Below are 20,584 nucleotides of genomic sequence, written 5' to 3' on the forward strand. Positions count from 1 at the left end.
GCCCTTGGCCAGAACCAATGATTATCTCTTGAGTAAGGACAACAAACATTGACCTCCTGAGAAACCTTTCAATAACTGTGCAGGGGAAGATGGGAAAAAGAGAGAAAAACAATTAAATGTGTTTTGAAATGCCATTCAGTACAATGTTGGACGCACAACATAAAAACATCACATTGCCACAACACCCCTGGATTTGTCTTTTTTTTTTTTTTATCAGAGAAGCTGCAAATAAATTCAAATTAATTTAAAATAAGGAATCAGTTGAAAGATTCTCCAGTCTAATTCAGGAGACCTGAGGTCTTACTCCTAAGTGATGTGGGTTTAGCCGAGTATTTTAACCTCTCTGTATCTTAATTTCTTCAGTCTATCAAAGTAATAGTCCTGCTCCTTGATTCAGTGGGTTATGAGGTTCAAATGAAATTATATACAAGATGATAAACTTTTTTGTAAGGTTATAAAATTAGCACAGGACAATAGGATCTTGTAAGGTCAGTGGGTCCTCCACAAGTCAGGCTTTCCTAACGGGCTCTATTTCTTCCTGACATAACAACCGGAGTGCAACATGATTCATTTTAGAGTTGCAGGAGCAACTGGGTAGTTAGTCATGGTGCCCACTTAGACCCGGCCCGTTAGCCAGGAGGTGCCTGCAGCTTCAGTACTCACCAGTGTGGTTCATTGTCTTAAAGGGAAAATGCAGAGCGTTTCCTTGAGGGTACAGAGGGTTGTGTACTCACATTGGTATCTTCGGTTGGCAGCGCTGGGCACAGTTAGTCCCAACACATGCTTTTTGAATTGAGTTCAATTGAATTGAACTGAATTGAACTGAATTGAATTGAATTGAATTGAACTGAGCTGAACTGAATTAAGTTGAATTGAATTGAGTTGAATTGAACTGAATTGAATTGAGTTGAACTGAACTGAATTGAGTTGAATTGAATTGAACTGAACTGAATTGAATTGAACTGAACTGAATTGAGTTGAACTGAACTGAATTGAGTTGAATTGAATTGAACTGAATTGAATTGAATTGAACTGAACTGAATTGGGTTGAATTGAATTGAATTGAATTGAATTGAACTGAATTGAGTTGAACTCTATTCAGCCAGCTCCCAAACCAGGAGGAAGCCCAGAGCCCAAGTTGGCTTGAAATGCTGAGCAGCACTACCACCTGCAAACACGATACAACAGTTCTTGTTTAGCTGATATCCTTAAAGAAGAGGGTAGTGGGACAGACTTCCCTCCTTTGGGGAACACATGCTAAGAGAAGAGTTGGCTCCTGGGAGTCAGCCAGACAGCCACTCAGATGCACTTCTTACCTGGAAGGTTAACTTGGTCCGTGGGCTGCATTTGGCTCTGCATTCCCATGGGGCTTTTTCCCTTCTGTTCTTCAGGTTTAGGGATAATTTGTCCATCTGTGGCCCTTGGGGCTAGAGAACATGGATAGAATGAAGCAAATCACTTCACAAATGCTTAAAATAGAAAACATTCTTGTGTGTTCATTTACTCAAGAAGAGTGCCTTTCCACTGCCTGCAACATGCCCAGCAGTATTGGGGTGTGGAGGTTACAAAGAGAAGCCACACCCTGCCCTGCCCTTGGGGTGCTTTCAGCATTGGCCTGTCAGTATCCCCGTGCATGACAGCAGTGCCCTACAACATGTTTCTGAAAGAACTGGTAGATTTTCTGGGGTTTGTGTGTCTCCCCAAAGGGGAGTCCATTCTGCCATCCATCTGCCAACCTGTGGGCTGACTCCCTTGTCTCCCTAAAGCAGCTCATTTAAAAGTTAAAGGGATGAAAAACTTAAAAAAAAAAAGAAAAGCAGGGGGGGCGGGGCTCCTGGGTGGCTCAGTAGGTTAAACCTCCAACTTCGGCTTAGGTCGTGACCTCATGGTTTATGAGTTTGAGCCCCACATCGGGCTCTGTGCTGATGTCTTGGAGCCTGGAGCCTGCTTCGGATTCTGTGTCTCTATCTCTGCTCTCCCCCACTTGTATTCTGTCTCTCTCTCAAAAGTAAATAAACATTAAAAAAAATTTTTTTTTAAAGTTAAAGGGATATAATCTTAAAGCAAGGAGGAGAGGAGCCTCCTACCACACTTGTCTCCATCGTGAAGATTTTGGCAAAGGAGTTGAGCATAGGCACTGCTGTGAAGGGGGTGGGGGGTCAGGGTTCTAGCTGGAGGTCCGTGGAGGGTGTGCTGGGAACAGCAGAGCAGTGCTCTCCAGACTGTGCAGTCCACGTGTGGTATAGCTGAAACAGAATGCACTGTGGCTCACGGACACCATCTCCAGGGGTAAGAAATAAAAGGACAGGGGGTGCCTGGGTGGCTCAGGTGGCTGAATGTCTGATTCTTGATTTTGGCTCAGGTCATGATTCCAGGGTTGTAAGATCGAGCCCCAAGTCATGCTCCGCTCTGAGTGTAGAGCCTGCTTGGGATTCTCTCTCTCTCTCTCTCTCTCTCTCTCTCTCTCTCAAAATAAATAAATAAACTTAAAAAAAATATTAAAGGACAAACAGACCCACCAGTTTTCACCATGTTCTGTTATCACAGAGTGCATAAAAGACCTCGTAAAGAAATTGGTCTCGTGAGAGCTTTCAGGATTCAATTGAGAACAAATGTTCAGTAGCAAAACTATGGTATTAGACCAACTCAGGCTTAGAAAGCCCCTTGGGGGTCATTCCCTCCAAACTCCACTCCGGGGAGGTGACCAGCCACCATCTCCCAGCGAGTGGCCCTGCCTTCTCTGTTCACCCTCAACAGCAACGATGAGGTTTGGGACCCTTAGTGCACAGCTGGTTCCAGTCACTGCGGGCATTGAGGGCCACGAGGCTCTCAAGCCAGGTGTTGAAGTCCAGAGATAAAGACATTTGAGGAGAGCAACTTCCTCCTCCTCTCTGCTTTCCTAGTGCAGATCTGGGGACTTGCTCACACACCAGCCTGACCCGCCTGCGGGTTGTTAATCCTGCTCCCCCAGCGAAGCAAGGGCTTGTGAGACTGAACAAGAGGCAGCAACCTTTTGGGGGTAGTGGGGTCTTGGGGGGGAATACTCTTCGTGTTTTGGAATGCCCTGACGCGGGGCTGGAAGGCCCGGGACCGGTGATGCTTTATTTGACCTCGGAAGACATGCCCGGAAGACCCCATGGTGGCCACAGTGAATATGTGGGTAATAGATAAGACTCAAATTCAGTGACATGGGCTTCTCTTCCCTTTCTACTCTCATCGGGGGAGGAAGGGCCTCGCCCACTGCTTCTGCTTTTCTACCCAGAGCCTCTTCCTTAGGGCTGCGGGGAAGGGCACTGAAGGAGAGGGGCAGAGGCATCGCGGGGACTAGTTAGGTGCTCACATGGCCGTGTCGCTGCAGGTAGAGCCAGGATAGGCGTGTGTCCACAGGCAGGGTGTGGGCGGCACCAGGCGTGAGCTTCGGGGGCAAAATGCAAAACAGTAAATGCAACCTGGCAGGTAGATTCAGCCCACTGAAATTGTTGTTATTTTTCTTATTCTTTGCATAGGCTCATTCTGACTCTTCTTTTTTCATTTTTAGCTTTAAAAAAATTGTGACAAGGAGCGCCTGGGTGGCTCAGTCAGTTAAGCATCTGACTTCAGCTCAGGTCATGATCTCACGGTCCATGAGTTCGAGCCCCACATCAGGCTCTGGGCTGACAGTATGGAGCCTGCCCGGGGTTCTCTCTCTCTCTTTCTCTCTGCCCCTCCCCCACTTTCACGCTTGGTTTCTCAACATAAATAAATAAGCTTTAAAAAACTTTTTAAAAAATTGTGATAAGTTATACATAGCGTAAAACTTCCCATATTCATCATTTTTAATGTACAGCTCAGTGGCATTAAGTGCATTTACAGTGTTGCAAACTAGATTTATTTTCAAATTGTTCAGTAATTATTAGTATAACATCTGTTCCCTCTCTCCCCGCAAAATGTAAGTTCTCTGAGTGTTGGGGATCCCGAGTGCCTAGATCAGTCCTTGGAACTGGGAGGCACTTCTTAAATATTTGTTCAGTGAACTATTTTCCAGGAACCACTGAAATGAGTTGCTGGATAGTCTGGGCTGCCCACTTTTCATCTGTAGGGCTGAGTGAACAAAAAGCTGGAGCTCTGGCCCCCTCTGAGCTGTAGTCCTTCTGTTTCCTGTGGTGTGACAAAAGGGCACACTTACAGGTACTTATGCACCGGCATTTGTTTTCCCAGGAGGAGTGGCTCGAGTTTCCTGCACACAGCATGAAGGCTGACCCGTTGCTTATTCTGCGGAAGCCCTTCTTACATTCACAATTTAACATGGTGCCCGTCTTGTATGTGAGGGCTTTGAATGTGGCGTGTTGGATATCTGGCGGGTTTTCATCACACAGTTCTGCAAAGAAAAGGAAGCATGTTGGGAGGTCAGGACCTTCCGGTCACGTGCTCACACACTTAGCCTTGCCATGATTTCATCACATATCCCTGCACTTTATTTAATAAAGGATTTATGGGTATCCCACATTTTCTAGAAACAAACTGAGACCGTTGCCATCGTCCCGTAGAAACTTTTGTATCCGAGACAGTTCAAAATGTAACTTCAACCAACTTCCTCTCCAAATTACAATATGTTTCAAACTAAATGAATAGAAATGAATGAGCTTTTATTCTGAATATGCCTCGTGCTGGGCAAATATAGAAAGAGAGGAGAGTACAGATTATAAGAGGAAAGGAAGGAAGGGAAGCCATGTAAATTTAATTGAGGCACAACATGTATCTGTGAGAAATACTTTTCAGGAAATAAGGATTGTCGGAATTTCTATAAATAATGACTCCTTGCCATTTTTTCTTTTCCTTTTCTTTTCTTTTCTTTTCTTTTCTTTTTTTAAGAGATATGTGTAAAGTGCTGTACTCAAAGTCTGGCAAGTAGGAAATATATATCTTTTTATCCATCTGCCCATCTATAAGTTTACCAGATTCCTTCTCACACCACAAAGACCTGACCCTTTCTCAGCTCCCTCAATAATCGGCACTGGCTTGCCACCAAGGACACTTGAAATAGTGGCCAAATATCCAAGTATAAGGGAGGAAAAAAAAGCGCTGCTCAAATCAGGTAAAGGATTCTATTGCATATCTTACAACAAGTTCTGCTTCAAGAGGTTTGATTTTTAGGAAAAAAGCCACAGGCTGGATAAAGAAAGTGGATAGGAAGACTTACAGCAAACAGAAGGTGAGAAAGGACAGCCTCTCCGTCCACCAGTACGGGCACCAAATCCAGTCTGGTTGCCGCACTGGCAAGGACACTCTACTGACTGCCTAGTAATTGCTCAGTTGCAGTGAAGCTTCTCTGTGCTCTTACTCTTGGCCCAGCATCTTGCCATGCTGAAGGCCACCCTCATCATCCAAAACCCAGGATGATCCTGATCTCCTGAATAACAGAAAGTGGGAGAGTGCGGACAGCGTGCCCCACTTCTGACCAAAAAGGGACTAAATTGAAGCAATTTGAATGGCTTGGAGGGCGAGCAATTGAAAAGGAACACATAACATATGCACTCGCTACATACTGGTAATCATAATCGATAATAAGGCAAGAAAGGTAGCATGGTGGAACAGGGGGAAAAGTGGGCTTCTAGATCCCAGCTCCACCAGCTTACTAGCTATATAGCTTCATTGCTTTTATTTATCTAAGGCAATCCCCAAACCACGCCCCCCAGCAACTTATTTTGTGGACATCAATGCTGATTCTAAGGTTTATATGGAGTGACAAAACAACCCAGAATAGCCGACACAATATTGAAGGAGAAGAACAAAAATGGACGACTGAAACTACCTGACTTCAAGATTTACTATCAAGTTACAGTAATCAGAACAAGGCGGTATTGGTGAAAGAATACATAAATAGACCGATGTAACAGAATAGAGTCCAGAAATAGACCCACATGAATACAGTCACCCGATCTTTGACGGAAGAGCCAAAGCAATACCATGGAACCAGAACAGTCTTGTCAATAAATGGTGGTGGGACGACAGGACATCCATATGCAAAGAAATGGAACTAGACACAGACCTTATGTCCTTCCCAGAAATTAACTCAAAATGTATCTGGACATGTGAAGAAATAGGAAAAAGTGACCCATTTGAAAAAAAAAGGAGTCAATTGATGGAGCATCTGGGTGGCTCAGTCTGTTAAGCATCCAACTCTTGATTTCGGCTTAGGTCATAATCAAATGGTTCATGAGATCAAGCCCCACGTCAGACTCTACAGTGTGGAGCCTGCTTGGGATCCTCTTTCTCCCTCTCTCTCTACCCCTCCCCCACTCTCTCCCCTGCTCTCTCCCAAATAAATAAACTTAAAAAAAAAAAACTTAAAAAAAAGAGTAAATTGAAACAGAGTCTAAAATGACCCAGATTTGGGAATTAGCAGACAATTGACTGTCATTTATTTTTATAAGGAAAGTTTTAGAGGAACAAAGCCACACTCATCCATTTACATTTTGTCTGTGGCTGCTTTTGTGCTATAATGGCAGAGTTGAGTGGTTGCAACAGAGACTACATGGCCTGCTAGCTGAAAATATTCACTCTCTGGCCCTTTAAGAAAAAAATTGTCAGCTACTAATTCTAAGGAAACATGATAATAATGAGTGAATCAATAGGATATCTCAGAAGATAAAACAAAACTATAAAAAAAAGAACCAAATAAAAATTCTAGAACTAAAAATTACAATATCTGAAATGAGCTTAGCCACACCTTGAAGACAAATCAAATGGAAATTATCCAAACTGATGAGCACAGAGAAAAAAAATTCAAACAAAAGTTTGAATAGACCTTCAGTGACCTATGGGATAATATCAGATAGCTTATCATATTTTTAATGCTTTTTTTTTTTTTATTTTGAGAAAAAGAGAGAAGCAGGAGAGGGTCAGAGAGAGAGAGGGAAAGACAGAGAATCCCAAGCGGACTCTGCACTGTCAGCACAGGGTCTGATGCATGGCTTGAGCTCACAAACCGTGAGATTGTGACCTGACCCGAAATTAAGAGTGGGACACTTAACTGACTGAGCCACCCAGGCACCCCAGTCTATCATATTTAACTGAAGTCCCAAAAGCAATAGGAGAACAAGAATGGAGCTGAAAAAGTATTTGAAGAAATAATGGCCAAAAAAGATCATGACCTAGCCAAAGTCGGTCGCTTAACTGACTGAGCCATGCAGGTGCCCCCAAAACTCTTAAGCTTCTAAGAGAAAATGAAGGCAAATAGCTTTGCAAGTTAGGGATAGGCCAAGATTTCCTAGAGAGGACCCCAAGCGCACCAGCCATTAAAGAAAAATAAATTAAAAATTTATTCTCATCCCCAAGACATTAAGAAAATTTAAAAAATAAGCGATAGACTGGATAGACTGGGAGCAAATGTTTGCAACACACACATCAGGCAAAAACACTTGTGTCCACATTATATAAAGAACGATGAATCAATACTAAAAGGCAAACAATGCAGTAAAATATGGGCAAAGACTGGAACAGTCATTCTCCAAAGAAGACGGGTGACTGTCCATCAGCATACTCAACATCATTAGGCATCAGGAAAATGCAAATTGAAAACCACCTCGAAGTATTCCATTAGAACGGGCGATATAGATAAGACTGATGACAGCAGAAGTTGGAGAGGAGGTAGAGCTACTGGAACTCTCTCACATTACTGAAGGGAGTGTAAAACGATACCGTTCCTTGGGAAGCTGATGGGTTTTTGTTGTTGTTGTTATTGTTGTTGTTTTTAGTGAAGTTACCTACCCTATGACCCAGCCTATTCCACTCCTACATTATTTATCTGAGAGGAGTGAAAATGTATGTTTACAAGACTTCTACAAAATATTTATAGAGGCTTTCAATAATCTCAAACATATCGTGTTGAACAAAAGAAGACAGACACAAAATAGTACCTACTGTTGGATTCCATTTGTACAAAGTTCGAGAAAAGACAGAACTAGCGTGTGGAAAGAGATCAGAGGAATGGCTGCCTGTGGTGCATGGGGTTGGCTCAAAGAAGGCAGGCAGGTGACGGAAGTGTTGATTATATGGGGGGGGTACATATTTGAAAACTCATCAAATGGTACACTTAAGAACTGTGCATTTCACTATAATTTTGCCTCAAGAAAATCAGTTGAGAAATAAACTTAGCTTTCAATGTTTTATCAGAAAAGAAAGAAAGAAAGAAAGAAAGAAAGAAAGAAAGAAAGAAAGAAAGAGAAAAATAAACTTAGCAACTCTCATAATTATTCATAAGCACAAATAATCAAGGACTGACCTCAGATGCATTTGGAATCTAATGACTCAATCATGAACCAAGAACATCTCTAAACACTTAAATTTTTTTTTAAGGCAGACAAATTACCTTTGAAGCAACTTTGTGTCCTTGAAAACCGTTTAATCGCATGACAATATGCTTTTCTAGATAAGACCATGGAAATTCCCAGAGTCATCACAACTTAGCCTGAACATCTGAGGACATCTATCATGTGGGGACAAGGGGAGTTCCACAACTTCTTTCTCCCACAGACTTCATTTTCATAAAAGGATCTTTCCTGGAATTTAGAAACACTGAAACTTCTCTGAACTGTAGCCAAGAACCAGTAAAGAGCCTGGCTAGGATCCTTTTCCCTGGAATGTCTTGCCAAGGCTGTTCCAAATATCATCTGAAGAAAGTGCAAGGTAGGAGAGTGTGGGGGATATAACCCTCAAAGATCCCTTCCTTTTAAGGTAACCGGAGTAAATCTGTGATATTTTTAGCCTCCCTAGGTATCATAAAAAATATACATATATATAAAAAATTTTAAAACCCAGCAGTATAACATCTAACAAAAAGAAGAATCAAAAACACTTTGTCTATTCTCAAGTTTTGCACCGGAGTAAGGAAGGAGAATTCCACTTTATTTTTTTTAACTTTTATTTAATTTATTTTTTAAATTTACATCCAAGTTAGTTAGCATATAGTGCAACGATGATTTCAGGAGCAGATTCCTTAATGCCCCTTCCCCATTTAGCCCATCCCCCCTCCCATAATCCCTCCAGTAACCCTCTGTTTGTTCTCTATATTTAAGGGTCTCTTCTGTTTTGTCCCCCTCCTTGTTTTTATATTATTTTTGCTTCCCTTCCCTTGTGTTCATCTGTTTTGTGTCTTAAAGTCCTCATATGAGTGAAGTCATATATATGTCTTTCTCTGACTAATTCCAGTTAGCATAATACCCTCTAGTTCCATCCACGTAGTTGCAAATGGCAAGAATCATTCTTTGTGATTGCCGAGTATATATATGCCACATCTTCTTTATCCATTCATCCATCGATAGACATTTGGGCTCTTTCCATGCTTTGGCTACTATTGATAGTGCTGCTATAAACATTGGGGTGCATGTGCCCCTTTGAAACAGCACACCTGTATCCCTTGGATTAATGCCTAGTAGTGCAATTGCTGGGTCGTAAGGTAGTTCTATTTTTAATTTTTTGAGGAACCTCCATACTGTTCTCCAGAGTGGCTGTATCGGTTTGCATTCCCAAGGAGAATTCCACTTTATATGGCTCAGCAAAATGTCTTTCAATACTTTTCCCCTACATTATCACTTACAAAATTTCTTCCCACATAGCCTAAGAGCCCCATTCATTCCCTAGTTTTACACCTTAAAAACTCTGAATATTCTTTCTTGGAATTCGGCCAACAGGGGCTTTTCTTTGTTTCAAGTCTTGTACTTCTTTTCAGATCCATTTCTTGCTTCTGCCAAGGGCCGTGGCTTTCTAACAGAAATTGTTCTATGCTCTCAGTTCTACCCATGGGTCTGGAAGCTCAGGAGGCAAAGAGAATTTTCTTTAGAAGGCAGGGAGGGAAATACTTTCCTCTCTGTCATTTTTTCAGTATGGGTACAATTCTGGATTTAGATGTCATTTTCTCTTCAGAGAGTAAAGTGTCCGCTCTCTGTGAAGGGGAGGAACTTGGTGTTGGGGGATGGGGGTAAATGCTCCGAGCTTGGAAGATGGGGCTCCCAGGATGGGTGACCCACTGTAGTAGGCTCAGAGGGGCATTTGTGTGGCCTTGCCTTGTAGCTCTTGTACTTTGGATGTAAGAGAGGGGAAAGGAGACAGACAATGCCTATTATTAATCCAGAAAATCCCAAGGGCTTTGGCGTGCACTAAGAGGGAGTTAAACTGAGCTCTTGTGATGTTGCAAGGGTTTCAAGTCTGGTTTTGGAGTTTCACTAGGAATGCTAATTTGAAAGACACAGGAGGGATCCCACGTGATCGGCTCACTTCTCACACTTTGCCTCCATCACTGTCCCTGAAATGGTATCAGGGGGAGTCTTCCCTTGGGATGTTTGTACAATTTGTTGCCTCCAGGAATTCCCTACTCAGCTGAAGTACAACACCCGTCGGGTGCTTTTGGCTTCTTCTTCTTGAGTGACAGTGACTGAGAGCCACCTCCCTCTGGACTGTATCACCAGACAGTTCTGGGGAGAAGGGTGGGTAAGGATGAGGAGCCCTAGGACCCTCTTCTCTTTTCACTGTGGTTTTGTCTGGTTCTTGTTTTCTTTCCAATGGATTCTGGAGGCTCAGCTTCCCCATTGCAACCATGTCCCTGCTAGGTAGGGAAAGATTAGGCATTGGTCGTTCTCGAGTCATGGAGAGCAAGAATGACAACCAAGGACACCCAGTGACGATTTGGGAGTTCAGACCAGCTTTTCTGTGTCCCAGGCATCTGTTCTCTCAAATACTATGCCTGTACCATCAACTACCCACCACTGTACTTAGGAGAACCTATGTGCAGCCTCCACTTGCTTGGGTTCCAAATAAAAGATGGGAAAGGGGCCTGGGTGGCTCAGGCCCCTTTTTCTTGTTTCGCCACATGCCCTCAACTCCACTCCCCCAATATGAAGCTACTCTTTTATCTTTTACCCTTTTGTTTTTGAAAGGAGAACAGAACTAAACTGAGTTCCCCACTGATATTTTGTGTCCGTGAGTGAACCAGAAATACTAATAGTTGGAGGGCAGTCGGTCATTGGATCCTACAGAGTGATGTCTAAGGTGGATTCTCTACAAAGAGTGGGACTGTGCTTGTGTTCTCTGTGGATGTGGCTCCCCACAATGAATGAGCATAAAAGTCACCTGGGGGTCTTATTAAAATGTACATTTGGGGGAACCTGGGTGGCTCAGTCAGTTAAATGTCCGCCTTCAGCTCAGGTCATGATCTCGCAGTCTGTGAGTTTGAGCCCCGCATCAGGCTCTGTGCTGACAGCTCAGAGCCTGGAGCCTGCTTTGGATTCTGTGTTTCCCTCTCTCTCTGCCCCTCCCCTGCTCATGCTCTGTCTCTCTCTGTCTCAAAAATAAATAAAAACATTAAAAAAAATTTTTTAATGTACATTTGGATTCAATAGGACAAATGTGGAGGCTAAGACAATTTCTGGTTTCTGACAAGCTGCCGGATGCTGCTGGTGTCACAACCACACTGGGAGAGGCAGGGGCTGCCACATCTCCCTCTCCATCCACCCCACCCCCGCCCCAGTGGACAGGGAGCAGGCTCGGGGCCCAGTGAACGTGACCCTGTTTACAAAGCACTTTGTTTCCAGGCGCCTTACTCAGTATCTAAGACGGTGCAGTAAAAACTTACTCAGCGGGAGGGAAGGTGGGTGAGTGAAAAACGGTTGTGGGCTAGGTGATTTGTTTTTCTTCTCTGATGTTGTTCAAAATGAAAGAGAACCCTTCTGGCCTTTGCGGCCCATGTGAACAACATGAAAGACAAAGGAAAATAAAGAGAACTCAAAAGGATGTGGACACAGGCTGAAATAAGGTTCTTTGCTCAGTGGGCGAATCAAGGTCAAGTTACGTTTACCCACAACCCAGCCAGCACTGAGTAGATGGCTTCATCTCTGTGCCTTCCTTTTCTCCCTCTATATACTAGACATTGGAGATGAACGGCAGAACAATTGATTAAGTAGAGAAACTTCTAGGTGATTTATTAAGCTCACATAAAGGACACAGGAGGGCATCAAGAGCTTGGGGCACCTGATGAAGAAATAATCCGGTTCTTGACCTAAAGCTGTTCATCTTCTACGTCATATCTAGGAAAAAACCCCAAAGTTACATCTAATGTCAAAGATAGTCTCCAACTTCCTTGGCAGACCGAACCAGCAGTTTGGCCCTTCCAGAAAGCAAGTGTTGGGGCACCTGGGTGGCTTCGTTGGTTGAGCATCCAACTTCAGTTCAGGTCATGATCTCACATTTCGTGAGTTCGAGCCCCGTGTTGGGCTTTCTGCTGTCGGTGCAGAGCCTATACCCCACCCCTGCCCCTCCCCCACTCTCTCTCTCTCAAAATAAATGAGTAAATAAACTTAAAAAAAAAAAAAGCAAGTGTTTTGGTGCAAAATAAAATACCATAGGGCATGTTGAATATTCCTCTTAATAAGATCCTAGGGTCTGAGAGCTGAGAGAGACCCTAAAGATTATTTAGGTCCATCCGCACATTTTGTAGATAAGGAAACGGAGGCCGTGTGTCATTCCTCAAGTTTTGGCAAGCCTGGGAATAGAGCGGGACCCCCGATTCCTAGGCCAGTGCTTTCCCAACACATAAAATTATAATCTTCAAGGAGCGCGTGTGCTTTCTACCCAGTGGTGGAAGGTTCTCTCTTGCTGAGTGGTAGACCTACATCTAAACTATCTGGGTCACTGGGAAGTGTTTGCGAAATGTTGTGGTTTAATTCAGATCATTATCTTTGAAGAAGTCAGAGAGCTCAGGTCCTCCATTTTGGGCTATTTATATACTAGTAACTAGGATATCTGAGCCCTGCCTGTGTGCTGCTTCTTTGTATAGACTACCTTTAAAGCTCACTACAACCCTGAATGGTAGATACTGTCATCCCCACTTTACACAGCAGGAGACTGAGGGTCCAAGAGCTTCAGTAAATTGTCCACACCACCCAGCTCAAGGTGGTGGGACAGGAATCACAAGAAAGCCTAGTATTGCTGCCCTCATTTCTGTCTTCAAAAAAAAAAAAAAATCTCACTTTTACTTTCAGAAAATGCTATCAAATAGCACGCTTAAAGGTGTCAGGAAGAAGCAAGGACCAAGAGGACAGGAATGTGTAGAGAGAAGGTCTTCGGGGTCATGAGATCGCCATGAAAGCTCAGAGGGCAATGCAGTTGGTTTCTGTGCAGGAGTGAGACCCAAAATAGTGAAGAAGCAGGATAGCAGGTCAGGGACCAATGTGAAGAGATGCCAGTGTAGGATCCCGGAGGGGTCTGGAGTCCCTGCCTGCCAGGTACTAACCCTTTACAGGCATAAGCAGAAGATAGTACAGGTTCGGTTCCAGGCCACTGCAATAAAGTGGTGCAATAAATTTGGCAATAAAGCAAGTCCAATGAAACTTTTGATCTCCAAAGAAGTTGTTTACACTATTCCTTACTCTATTAAGTGCAATAGCATTATATCTAAAAAAATAGGGGCGCCTGAGTGGCTCAGTCGGTTGGGTGGCCGACTACAGCTCAGGTCATGATCTTGCAGTCTGTGAGTTCGAGCCCCGCATCAGGCCCTGTGCTGACAGCTCAGAGCCTGGAGCCTGCTACCGATTCTGTGTGTGTGTCTCTCTCTCTGCCCCTTCCCTGCTTGCTCTCTGTCTCTCTCTCTTTCAAAAATAATAAACATAAATAAATAAATAAATACAAAAAATAATCTACAACTCCTGTGTTTATAGCAGCATTATCTACAATAGCCATGATATGGACACAGCTGAGTGTCCATCAATTAATGGATGGATAAAGATGTGATGTGCACACACACACACACACACAGAATATTACTCAGCTATAAAGAAGAATGAAATCTTGCCATTTGCAATGACATGGATGGAGCTACAGAGTATAATATTAAGTGAAATAAGTCAGTCAGAGAAAGACAAATACCACATGATCTCACTCACATGTGGAATTTAAGAAAACAAATGATCAAAGGGAGAAAAAGAGAGAGAGACTGACCAAGAAAAAACTCTTAACTATAAAGAACAGACTGATGGTTGCCAGAGGGGAGGGGATGGGGGATGGGTAAGATAGATGATGGGCATTAAGGATGCTCTGTCGTGATGAGCACCGGGTGATGTATCGAAGTGTTGAATCACTATATCACGAAACTAATGCAACACTGTGTGTTAACTAACTGGAATTTCAATAAAAACTTAAAGAAATAAATTAAAACGTACATACCTTAATTAAAAATACTTTATTGCTAAAAAACGTTAACCATCATCTGAGCTTTCAGCGACTTGTAACCACCACAGATCACCATAACACCCATAACGAAAAACTTTGAAATTTTGTGAGAATTACCAAACGATGACCTATAGACACAAAGTGAGCAAATGCTGTTGGAAAATGGCACCCACAGACTCTATCAGCTCAGAGTCACGGCAGACCTGCAGTTTGTAAAAAGAGTATCTGGGAAGCAGAATAAAGTGAAGCATGATGAAGCGAGGAGTGCTCTAGTTGCTGATGTACGGGAGGGGCTGGGGTAATGAATTTGGAGAGGTCGTTTGAGAGGTTTGAGTCCGCAGATGAGCTTGGGAGTATTTTAATGTTCAAGCAACCAGTATGACCAGGGCAGAGATCCTCACACCATTTTGTATTGGGACCCCTTTCACTCTCAAAATTTATTGACGGGGGGTGCCTGGGTGGCTCAGGTCACGATCTCACAGTTCGTGAGTTCGAGCCCCATTTCGGGCTGTGTGCTGACAGCTCAGAGCCTGGAGCCTGCTTCGGATTCTGTGTCTCCTTCTCTCTCTGCACCACCCCCCCCCCGCGTCACGTTCTCTCTCTCTCCCTCAAAAATAAATAAACATTAAAAAAATTTTTTTTAATTATGGAAGACCCCCAGAATCTTTTGTTTTTGTGGATTGTATCAATCGTTATTTACCATGTTAGAAATTAAAACTGCACTAGTTTGGGGCGCCTGGGTGGCGCAGTCGGTTAAGCGTCCGACTTCAGCCAGGTCACGATCTCGCGGTCCGTGAGTTCGAGCCCCGCGTCAGGCTCTGGGCTGATGGCTCAGAGCCTGGAGCCTGTTTCCGATTCTGTGTCTCCCTCTCTCTCTGCCCCTCCCCCGTTCATGCTCTCTCTCTGTCCCAAAAATAAATAAACGTTGAAAAAATAATTAAAAAAAAAAACTGCACTAGTTTAAAAACGCATATCTATTAATTCATTTTAAAATAACAATATTACACCAACAAATAATTTTTTATGAAAAATGACTACATTTTCCAAAACAACATCAAAAAGCAGTGAGAACAGTGGTATTGTTTTACATTTTTGCAAACTTTTTTTTTTAAGTTTATTTATTTTTGAGAGAGAAAGAGCACAAACGGGGGAGGGGCAGAGAGAAAGGGAGACACAGAATCTGAAGCAGGCTCCAGGCTCTGAGCAGTCAGCACAGAGCCCAACACGGGGCTTGAACTCATGAACCACGAGATCATCACCTGAGCTGAAGTTAGATGCTTAATAGACTGAGCCACCCAGGCGCCCCACTTTTGCAAACTTTTTAAATGTCTGGCTTAATGCAAGGTGGATTCTCACACTTGTTTCTGCATTCAAGCTACTGCAATATGTTGTTTAATTGAAGTATATGAAGAAAAGCCCAGCCTCTTACTGTTAGAAAACAGAAAAGCATTTTAACAGCCTTTTCAGATAATTGTGGATATTCTTTGTTATTAACTCAATAGGGGCGTAGTTTCTTCTTTGTCAGTTGCAGATCAGTGATCTGTTAGATTAAAATCCATGGGTCTGTCTTCAACTTTGAATGGATTTTGTGTCCATACCTGATTTTGTAATACCATGCATGTCATTTGGGAAAAAATGGTTCACGAAGTTATACAGATCTTGTAAATATCGAAACATTCATTATGCAATAACAAATTAGGTTTGTTAATATCACTTCTGATCTCATTAGAAAAATCTTTGAGTTTTGGAAAGTGGTCAAGGTCATAGTGGTGATACAAGTTTTATAAAATTCTAATTTTGCTCAAATTTGATTGTTTTATCAAAATTTATCATATGTCACTATCAAATCTCAAAATTTATCACAATAAGTACCATGAGTTGTTTTCCTTGAAGTGACAGACTTACTGTTCAATTTCAAGAAATGCCTGCAGACTGTATACTTTGAGAACCTCTGTGCTAGGTTATTATGTACTGAATATTAGTTACGTTTCTCAGTTTCTAGAACATCACATCCTCTGCATTTGAATTTTTTTTTCAATGTTTATTTATTTTTGGGACAGAGAGAGACAGAGCGTGAACGGGGGAGGGGCAGAGAGAGAGGGAGACACAGAATCGGAAACAGGCTCCAGGCTCTGAGCCATCAGCCCAGAGCCCGACGCAGGGCTCGAACTCACGGACCGCGAGATCGTGACCTGGCTGAAGTCGGACGCTTAACCGACTGCGCCACCCAGGCGCCCCACATCCTCTGCATTTGAATGGCATAGGATTAGAACTTGTTCCAAGATTCAGGTATGGCAGATTATTTATTTATTTACTTAGTTATTTTTTTAAATCTCTTGGGACACCAGGGTGGCTCAGTAGGTTAAGCGTCTGCTTGATTTCAGCTCAGGTCCTGATCTCACAGTTGTGAGATCAAAACCCATATCGGGCTCCACCCTGGGTGTGGAGTCTGCTTAAGATTCTCTCTCCCTCTCCCTCTGCCTCTCTGTCTCCCTCTCTGTCTCAAAAAAAAAAAAAAAAAAACCTCTTATGATTTATTATGTGTTTGGTTAAACCTACTTGTCTATAATATATGTGGGTTATATATAAATACAACTCTGCCCTCTTAAAGACATCTATGATCCCGGACATGGTTGCAAAGTAACATGGAATTCTAGCACACCCAACCTGGAGGGTCACGAAGGCAAAAGGGCTGTTTAGAGATCTGAGAAACTAGCACAAACACGATGGAGGATGGCTGGGTCTTTCTTGCTGTGCATTAGGAGGTATGAGGCAGCCAAGATTGAGGGGCTAGGAAGCTACCTTTGGGGGGCAGAGGTTTTAATTGTCCTTTTCTCTCCCATGTGCTTCCTTCTCTATCACCTCTGTAAAGCAGAAAATCAGCAGCCAGCCCACCACTAGCAGAGGGGAGTGGGCTTACCCCAGGGCAACTTTAAGCATGGCTGAGTGGAAAGAGGGGGGTAGTGACACCTACAGGTGTCACAGGGACTGGCTGGTCCCTGGGCACTCTCTCTTCCTGCTATTCTCCTCTTTGCCTCCAAGGCTAGGTGACTACCATGGAGAAAGAAAGCTCTTGGAGAAGAGCAATGCCCTTGTCTCCAGAGAGGTTGTGGGAAGGTGAGGGTAGTGGTGTGGCCAACAGGGGAGAGGGAGGCAATGGACCTCTCTGGCCTGAGGAAGGTTGGCCCCCTTCCAGTCCCAAACTCACCAGCTGGTCACATCTGGGGGGCCCAGCCTCTGCCCCTTCTCCTAGGACATTTGGGTTGATATCCTCAGGAGGAATGATCTCGAAGGGGGGAATAACAAAACACGTGAGGAATGCCACCATTAAGAAAAAAAGAACAACAAACTGAGAAGCTTACACCTTCCAGAACAGAAATCAATAGACCAAAAAAAAAAAATTTTTTTTATAAGCTTTTAATGTCCTAAAAGGGATGAAGGAGAATTTGGAAACCACGAGGCAGTAATAAGAACATCTAGGGGTTAATTAAAATAACTGAAATAGGGGCGCCTGGGTGGCGCAGTCAGTTAAGCGTCCGACTTCATCCAGGTCACGATCTCGCGGTCTGTGAGTTCGAGCCCCGCGTCGGGCTCTGGGCTGATGGCTCAGAGCCTGGAGCCTGTTTCCGATTCTGTGTCTCCCTCTCTCTCTGCCCCTCCCCCGTTCATGCTCTGTCTCTCTCTGTCCCAAAAATAAATAAACGTTGAAAAAAAAATTAAAAAAAAATAACTGAAATAAAGGACCCACCAGATGCATTGAATATGAATATGGCAGAAACATGAATTACATATTTGGCAGACCCAGACTGAGAAAATTTCGAAAAGTTGACAATTTTGTCAATTTTTGTTTTGTATATTTTGAAGCCATGTTATTGGGTCCATCTAAGTGTACATCTTCCTGGTGTGTTGGACTTTTATCACTACTAACCAACCTTTGGATTTCTAGCACATGTTTTTAACTGCAGAGTTTGGCCCATTTACATCGATGACAACGGCTAATGCATTTGGATTGATCGCCACCAGTTCATTTTGCTCTCATGATGTATTTCAAAAGAAAGATAATGAGCCCAGAAGGAAAGTATGAGTTGTAAGAAAAGATGCTGAATAAAGGTGAAGGTAAACTTGTGAGTGAATCTAAATCAGTATTGACTCCATGAAATAAACATGTGAAAAGATATCAAGACAGAATTGAAATCTTGGAAGTCAGGAAGCTGAGAGAGTTAAAGCATTCAAAGTTTATTTATTATTTGGGAGGAGGGTTATGATACTGATTAAATTTGGACTTTGTAATATCTCAGTTCATGTCAAAATTTTGAAAATGACATCTAAAGTGACAGAGTCAAGTGAATACATTACAAACTAGTAAAGAAAAAAAAATGGAATTGAATAAAAATTAATTTAAGTCGAAAGAAGGGAGGGAAATGCATAGAAAGATAAATAAAAGCAAAATAAAAAAAATAAGATAGTGGGAACCAATCCAAATATATCAGCAATGAGAACCGACATAAATGGACTAACTCTGCAGTTAAACAAAAAAGAATTTTTAAAAAATAAACTTATTTGATGTTCCTAAGAGAGCTGCTTCAAGCATAAGGGCTCTGAAACTAAAAGAATGGACAATTACAATACAAAATAATGTTGTATTAATTAATATCAGACTTTGAGGCAAAAGCACTGGTAGGAATCCAGAATCTTGGGATAAGTTCAATTCCATAATTCATACTTGTATGCACCCAATAACACAGCTTCAAAATACACAAAACAAAACAAAAAATTCTTTACTTACAGGTAACTAAATAGCATAGCTTTAAAGCGTATAAGGCAAATACTGATAGAAAGATGAATTTACCAATCTACCATAATAATGAGAGATTTATCAAAGCCTTCCTTTGTGATGGATAGATCATGCAGACAAAAAAAACCCAGTAAGAATATGCAGAAATTTACAAACATGATTAACAAAGTTAATGTAATGGGCAACTATAGAAAAAACTCCAACAACAGCAGAATCCACCTTTTTTTTCAAGCACACATTGTACATTTGTGGTAGTAGAGGAGTTGAAGGCAACAAAGGGACATAAGAGATGGTGTTTATGGGGAAAATGGAAGTCTAGATAAAGAATAAAGAGAAGGAAGATAACAATAAGAGAGATATGTTGCATAGACCCATGAGGACAGTGCACCATAGATTTTAATCATTAACTGAACTCTTTATCCAAATGAAAAATGAATGAATAAGTAAATAAATAAAATGAAAACCAAAACAAAGGTATATATAATATCAGCTGGTCTCCAGAGCATGCTAAGAGTAGCTTGAAAAACAAGAAGAGATTTTTCTATTCTAGCATCAAAGGATGGTTGTCTCTAATGATTTGCTCCAGCTCTGTGTAAGAGAGACCTGTTTAAGGGATCTTTTTTTGGAAGAAAGACATACCAAGATATTGTGATAGAAAAATGGGAAAAGAAGGAAAAAAATTTCCTCCTGGCAATGAATTGCTTCTGGTTTTTTTAAAAAGAAACACAAGTTTCTTTGAAACCCAGGAAAGAGGTGATTAATAACAGCATTAAATTTCTGATAGATTCATGACAGTATCACTCTTCAAAGGGTATTTATTATTATTATTATTATTATTATTATTATTATTATTATTTGAGAGATACTCGGGGAAGAGCAGAGAGAGAAGGAGAGAGAGAGAATCCCAAGCAGGCTCCACATCCAGAATGAAGCCCATCTCCGGGCTGGATCCCACAAACTGAGATCATGACCTGAGCGGAAATCAAGAGTCAGATGCTTAACTGACTGAGCCACCCAGGTGCCCCAGACATTATTATTTTTTAAAGTTTTTACATAAATTCCAGTCAGTGAACATACAATTTAATATTGGTTGTAGGTGTACAATATAGTGATTCAGCACTTCCATATATCACCCAGTGTTCATCACGATAAGTGCCCTCCTTAATCCCCATCACCTATTTCCCCCATCCCCTCTGGTAATCATCAGTTTTTCTCTAAGAGTTTGAGTTTGTTTCTTGGTTTGCCATCACTTTTCTCTAAGAGTTAAGAGTTTGTTTCTTGGTTTGCCCCCCCCCTTTTTTCCCTTTCCTCATTTGTTTCTTAAATTCCACATATGAGTGATATCATATGATATTTGTCTTTCTCTGACTTATTTCGCTTAGCATTATCCTCTCTAGGTCCACCCATGTCATTGCAAATGGCAAGATTTCATTATTTTTTATTCTCAAGTAAGATTTCATTGTGTATATATACCACCTCTTTTTTATGCATTCATCTAACGATGGACACTTGGGCTACTTCCATAGTTTGGCTATTATAAATAATGCTGCTGTGAACATCAGGGTGCATGTATCCCTTTGAGTTGGTACT

General features: G+C 42.2%; 1 protein-coding gene across 3 annotated transcripts in view; it reads right to left on the reverse strand.

Annotated features, from left to right (window-relative positions):
• IL2RA (interleukin 2 receptor subunit alpha) overlaps positions 1 to 20,584 on the reverse strand; it is a 53,381-nt gene that overhangs the window by 10,898 nt on the left and 21,899 nt on the right. For all 3 annotated transcript variants that reach the window (XM_045464176.1, XM_045464177.1, XM_045464178.1), the window contains 2 exons: positions 4,166 to 4,357; positions 1,317 to 1,427 (listed from right to left, as the gene is read on the reverse strand). In XM_045464176.1, the coding sequence (XP_045320132.1) occupies positions 1,317 to 1,427; positions 4,166 to 4,357 (303 nt within the window). The remainder of the gene's footprint in view (positions 1 to 1,316; positions 1,428 to 4,165; positions 4,358 to 20,584) is intronic.

This window comes from Leopardus geoffroyi, chromosome B4 (assembly GCF_018350155.1).
Source record: "Leopardus geoffroyi isolate Oge1 chromosome B4, O.geoffroyi_Oge1_pat1.0, whole genome shotgun sequence".
NCBI lineage: Eukaryota > Metazoa > Chordata > Mammalia > Carnivora > Felidae > Leopardus > Leopardus geoffroyi.